At 46.3% G+C, this 6,811-nt stretch overlaps 1 protein-coding gene across 7 annotated transcripts in view; it reads right to left on the bottom strand.

Annotated features, from left to right (window-relative positions):
* FER (FER tyrosine kinase) overlaps window positions 1-6,811 on the bottom strand; it is a 340,335-nt gene that overhangs the window by 296,112 nt on the left and 37,412 nt on the right. For all 7 annotated transcript variants that reach the window (XM_025203513.1, XM_025203514.1, XM_025203515.1 and 4 more), the window contains one exon: window positions 3,150-3,249. In XM_025203513.1, the coding sequence (XP_025059298.1) occupies window positions 3,150-3,249 (100 nt within the window). The remainder of the gene's footprint in view (window positions 1-3,149; window positions 3,250-6,811) is intronic.

Genomic DNA, 6,811 nt, shown 5'->3' with positions numbered 1-6,811 from the left:
TCCTGCTGGACAGTTTTGGAGACTCATATTTTATTTATATTATGATTGTAAACACCGGACCCGATTCAGCACATCTGCAGCTTCCTAACCTGCCTACAATTACAGCTCCAGAGGACATACTCTGCCGGTCAAACAGAAACCTAAGACATTGTTGGTTTCTCTCTCTCTCTCTCATTTTGTATGTAAATAATTATTCACAATGCGAGTCTCATTAGGAGATGAGGCAACAGGCACTTTCTACTCCTTGCAAAATAAACACAACAAAACTGAGATATACCTTTCCATACTTACAAGGTAAAGCAGACTAGATAGAGTGCCTTCACTCAAAGCCACATCAGTGTTTACTTCTCTGTTCCCAGTTTGGTTACATTGTTCAAAAATATAAAAAAGTTATTCCTCTCTTTCTTACACAGAGAGTGAGATCATAGTATATTCATCTATTACAGGAGGCACGTTTAATTCATTAACTTAAATTGGTTGCTCATATAAATTATGAAAATTATGTACTGATTTTCCAAATGTTGTAACAGAACTTTTCTTGTTTGCAAAAATAAATCTTCATAGTTTACATTCTGCAGCCCTTATGGAAAACCCTGTCAAATCTCTTCTGAGTGTTACAAATCAGACACTGGAAACACTGTTTTACATTAACTATTAATTTAATAAGAATAAGCTATTAGTAAGAGAAGGCAAATGAAAGTGAAGCTCAAGAAAAACAGTACCAGGATAGAGTAAACAGTCCAAACAAAAACAGCTCTTTTTTATGATAGCTCTGAGAACACTGACAAAAGACTAATTTCACTTGCACAGCGTAGCAGCAAAACATCAGCCCCAATTTTGCAATAGCAGAGGATCCAAACCCGTCTCTGATTCTCAACAAGTGCACACAAATTCAGAATAAGACCACAGTGAGCAAAAGAGGAAGGAATACTGCTTTTTGAGATCACAGAACTTGTTCCATTCCCTAAGGATGTAGAGATAACATGACTATTTAAAGATAGACTATCATAGTTAAGTAATTTGTAGGTGACAGCTTTAAGAATCAGAAGGAATGATAACCAGGTATCCTGGTTTTCCGTTTCCCATGGAAAAACAAAAAAAAAAAAAAAAAAAAAACCACAGATTTCTCCTTTTAGCAGAGAAACCCGCAGATTCCCTGCCTTTGCAAAGAGCTCTGCAGGCTGGCTGAGCTCCAGCCTGCAAGAGCTATTTGCAAAAAGGACAGGAAACCCCCAGACCTGCCTGAAGGCAGAGAGGGAAGGGCAGGGCCTGAGGCTCTCAGTCAGCCACAGCTCTGCTCAGCTCAGCTTCACTCCTGGTGCCTGAGATCAGTGGGGCTTGCAGGGGGCTGGGGGTCCCTCTGGCAGGGCTGGGGGGAGCCAGGAGCTGGCCCCACCCCCACCCGAGCAGTCAGAGCAGTGGGGGAGCTGGCTCTATGATGCTGCTGCCTGCGGTGGGGGGGGGGGGGGCAGACAGCTGCAGACTTGTGTCCCTTGCCCCATAGCCCTGGCAGCTGGGGGCTCCAATGTGGGGGCAGTGAGGGGCACCAGCAGAGCTAGGGGTAGCTGCAGGGGCTTTTTAATTTTAATAATGCGTTATCAGAGAATTTGTGATTTTTTAAAATCAGAGAAAACCAGGATCCATGATGATAACAAACAGATTAATTTAGATTGTTTTACACCTGAAAACCAGTAAAACCATAATAGCTCAGCTGTGCTAGTAGTAATTGTTACATAATTTTTAACTCATTTTTACCCTGATATTTGTTGCATCCATCTACTGGTTGTCTGAAATCTAAGGAGGCAAGGCAAGGACTCTTTTCTTCGTTAGTGAAAGAGTAGTGCCTAAGCACAATGCTACCCAGTTCTCTGATAAGTACTATAGGCACTACTATGTTATAAACAGTTAAATATGAAACAGTAATTATATTCACACTCTACTGTTCATTTAATTTCAATTAATATAACGTACAAAGGGTAAAAATAATTTTCAAAAGGAAAAAAAATTATGATTCCAAATAACTCTCTCTCTCTCACATACACACACAAGCTTTAAAGCACAGAGACTTTCAAAGAACCCCAACAAATTAAGACACTCAGCACTTCCAAATTTCAGCTTGGTCACCTAACTTCTTTTGTCTCCTTAAAAATATCCCAGACTACAGATAATGCTAAATTGGGGGGAAAACACTGAGCATTCTGCTCAAGACACAAGGTCTGTGTATGCGTGTGTTTATTTTATGTTCCAAGTCAGTCAATTAAAGAGAAAAAGGAAAATCCCAAACAAAATGATTCACATCTCAGGAATCTTTTAGATAACTGTATCAAGAAGAAACATTTATATATAAACAAAGATTATGACAGAGTCCTCCTCTACACGTTACAAGTATTGCACAATTAACTAGTTAAATACACAATTACCTTAAGACAGGCTACACATGCAGGGCAGCTATCACACAATGAAAAGCTTTAATCAGCTATAAAGTTAGACCTCAAAAACATGTACTAACTTTATAGCTAGTTGTTATTAAACTTTAATTTGCACATGTAGCAGGGTATTCCCTGAAGCTGGGAGCCCCGTGAGCTGTGGGACAACTCCTGGCAACTCTCAGCCCCAGCAGCTGCAGACTCTGGGTCCTGGCAGCACCCTATGGTTGAGTCCCAGGAGACACAGGACACAGCTATGGTATCCCAGGCCCACGGGCCCATGAAACCCCTCAGGCAGGAAGATCACCAGAGCCACAATCTCCAAGCCTCAGAGGCATGTGAAACCCATGGAATGGGGAGATCACCACAGGTGCCATCAGCTGAGGGGGCTCCCAGCCATGAGAGCTTGCTTCTTGCCCATGCAGAGGGAGCCCAGTATCAGGCTCCCCCCCTGTACTGGCAATAAGGTGCAATGAGATCTAATATGCAATCCCACAATCGCACTTCCTGCCAGGCACATGGGCCTGGCAAGAGGCATGATTATGTGAATTGCATTTTAGATCCCAGCGCGCCTTTACCTCCATGTGTAGTAGCGGCCTTGTTCTGTCTCACTCAACAGAACAGAAATATCATTGTTTTATTGCAAAAAAATGTTAGTACAAGGCAATATTAAAAAAAGAGCTACAGCTACCAGTAATACTGTATCAGGCAGTAACAACATACCTTTAGCCACAGCTTCTTTATACTTCTCTTTGGCAGAATTTACTTCTTTTATTAATTGTCTATAACTAGCTTTTAATTTTTCCAATTCTGTCTTTGTAACCTATTAAGAAAGCAGAAATGGGAAAGGTATTAGAGCCATTATCTTCAGCAGTTAAATACTTCTTTGCATTAGAATAAGGCAATTATAGAACGTAATTTCCAAGACATTAAGAATGTATGCTTTTTCTCCCCCACTGGTTCAAAAACACACTTCAGTATGCTAGCACATATTGCAACTAAAACATACAAACAAGCCAAAAAACCCCACACACAAACAGCGGAGACAGAACAGAGAAGAACAGATGTTTGACAGGCTTGACTCCAACACTAGGGCTGGCCAAAACCAGGGTCTCTGGGAAAAATCTCTCTGATTAAGACGGTCCCCCCTCTTTCATCATAATGTCCTACATCAAAGCAAAATATATTTATGCCATCCAAGTTGATATTAATATTAACCAAACATTACATTCCAATAAGAGAATTCAAATGAAATTTATTAAAAATATTTCTGGATAATAATTAGATGTTCTGAACACTTATTACATCTCTCCCAACAATAAAATCAGATTTTTTCCAGTGACTAACATAAAAGTCTAACAAAAAATACTGCATTTTAAAATAGTCTCAGAAGCCATGAAACATATGTTTACATAGCATTATTTCTCAAGGATCATGAAATCTAAATGTCTTTAAGGGGAAAGAAATACAACCTGGAGCTAGTGATAGAAGGGCCTCTCTCTCCTAATCAGCTGCACTGCCTCCATGAACCAGGATATTTTTGGTAAGAGCCAGATTCATGTCGATACGAGTAATGGATAATGAGCAATATGAGTGCAGGAACATACCATCACAATGTGCAGGAAGACTAGCAAGTATAACAGAAGACCAGCTTGACTTAGCATGGAACTCTTCAGTAAACTAAATCACAAAAAGGAAGCTTATAAGAAGTGAAAACTTGGATAAACAACTAGGGAAGAATATAAGAGCACTGCTCAGGCATGAAGGGATTAAGAGAGGAAAGCCAAAGTACAACTGGAGTCGCAGCTAGCAAGAGATGTGTAGGGTAACAAGAAGGGTTTCTAAAAGTATGTCAGTAGCAAGAGGAGGATCAGGGAACGTGGGTCCCTTACTGAATGGGGGAGGCAACCTTGTGACAAAGGATGCAGAAAAGGTTGAAGTGCTCAATGCCTTTTTGACCACAGTCTTCACAGGCAAGGTCAGCTCCCAGACTACTGTGCTGGGCAGCACAGTTTGGGGAAGAGGTGAGCAGCCCTCAGTGCTGAAAGAACAGGTTAGGGACTATTTAGAAAAGCCGGATGTGTACAAGTCCATGGGGCCAGATGGGATGCACCCAAAAGTGTTGAGGAAGTTGGCTGATGTAATTGCAGAGCCATTGACCATCATCTTTGGAAACCCATGGCAATCAGGAAAGGTTCCAGATGATTGGAAAAAGGCAAACATAGTGCCCATATTTAAGAAAGGGAAAGAGGAGGATCCAGGAAACTACAGACCATTCAGCCTAAAATCATGGAGCAGATCCTCAAGGAATCCATTTCTAAGCACTTGGAGGAGAAAACGGTGATTAGGAATAGTCAGCACGGATTCACCAGGGGCACATCATGCCTGATAAACCTGACTTCTGTGATGAGGTAACTGTGGATGCAGGGAGACCAGTAGATGTGATGTACCTTGATTTTAGCAAGGCTTTTGATACCGTCTCCTACAACATGCTCACAGGCAAGCTAAGGAAGTATAGGCTGGATGAGTGGACTGTAAGATAGACAGAAAACTGGCTGGAGCATCAGGCTCAAAGAGTAGCAATCAATGGTTCGATGTCTAGGTGGCAGCTGGTATCAAGTAGAGTACCCCAGGAGTCAGTCCTAGGGCCGGTTTTGTTCAATGTCTTCATCAATGACCTGTATAAAGTGTATCCTCAGCAGGTTTGCAGATGACACCTATCTGGGGGGAGCAGTAGATACACTGGAGAGTAGGGTTAGGATCCAGAGTGACTGTAGCAAAGTGGGCTCCTGTCGGGCCAGCTGTCACCGGCCTCCCACCTGCCTCCGGGCATGCCGCCCGCCTGTCTTGCCCGCCATGACTTGCTGAAAAATTAATAAGCTGTTAAATAATGCGGGGGGGCTGCCCATTTTTTTGCCCTGATGCCAGGGGCACTATCTGCAGCTCCTATCCTCCCCTACACCGCAGCCCAAGCCTCGCAGATGGCATCCAGATGTTACAAACACACCAGCCCCACACTAGGCTCCAGAATCCTCCCCATAGGACCTTCCTTTGGTTCCCCCCGCTCCAGTGGCCTACGTCGCCTTCATCCGGGCTGCTGAGCTCCACGTAGCTGGCTCCCCTCTCGGGCATAGTCCCTACTCAGGATCTTCGGCCCTACGCAGGCCCTAGCCTCACCTCAAAAGCCAGGCGGGCTCCCCAGGCCCATGACTCTGGGTGCCCTTCACGGTGGGCCCCTGGCCCTTTTGACCTTCTTGGTCCTGGCCCCAGCACGGACCAGTCAAGGGGGCACTCTACCTCCGACCTCACTAGCCAATACTCTCTCTGGGTCCCCCTTCCTGAACTTGGGGAGCTGGGGTACCTCACACCACGACTGGTGCCCCAGGGTCTCACAGGGTACTTTCACTTCCCCCCTGGGGCAGCAGGTCATGGTGCTACTTCGGATGTTACTTTCAACTCACTCTGTCTCCCAGCAGTGGAGGACTTATTCCAGTCAGGACTCACCTCTCTCGCTCTGGGGTTGAGGCCCCCTGTTCACTAGGCCTCAGGCATCCGGAGACTTACCTGGGCCTGCTCCCCTTGCTTGGGGCTCCACATCACCCCCTCACTGGGGCTTCAGATCTCTGCCCCTTACTAGGGGCTACCCCCTCACAGAGGCTCCCATACTCTGTGCCTCCAGAGGCTCCATTACTCTGCCCCTCCCTTGGAGCTAGCACACCACCCCTCACTGGGGCTACAGATCTTGGCCCCCTTTGCTGGGGCTACCCCCTCACTGGGGCTATTGGGGGGGGGAGGGGGCTGCTCCCTGTTGGGCTCAGGTGGCCATAGCCGTGCCTGGCCCCAACTCTCCCTCTCGGGGTCTTGCACCCCCGCAGGGCTCAGGCCGCCTCGGCCATACCTGGCCCCACTCTCCCCCTCAGGGTCTCAAACCCCTGCAGGGCTCAGGTGGCCACAGCTGTATTTGGCCCTAACTCTCCTTCTCAGGGCTTGCACCCCACAGGGCTCAGGCAGCCTCGGCTGTACTTGGCCCCCACTCTCCTCATCGGGGCTTGCACCCCTGCAACTACTTCCAATGGAACACAAATCCACCCGAAGGTGAGGGCTAGGGTTAAGGCGCCCTGACCCACCTTTCACCAGGGTGATAACTGGCCTGGCATTTCCTGGGGACTCCCGTGCCACAGAGTCCCACCAGGCCACCCACTCCCAGCAGAGTACAGTTTTAGGTCATACCCAAGACCAGGACCCTCCTGACCATCTCCTACAGCTCCTCCCTTACCTCCAGATGATACCAGCAGCCCTACGGCCAGGAGATGTTGTTGCCTGGCCTCCAGCAGCAAAACTGCCCTGTTTATATGGGCAGCCCTAGGTCCAAAATGGCTGGCCTC

This window comes from Alligator sinensis, unplaced genomic scaffold, assembly GCF_000455745.1.
Source record: "Alligator sinensis unplaced genomic scaffold, ASM45574v1 scaffold30_1, whole genome shotgun sequence".
In the NCBI taxonomy this organism is placed as follows: Eukaryota; Metazoa; Chordata; order Crocodylia; family Alligatoridae; genus Alligator; species Alligator sinensis.
Note: the sequence above shows the minus strand (reverse complement) of the source record. Positions and strands in the feature narration are given on the sequence as shown.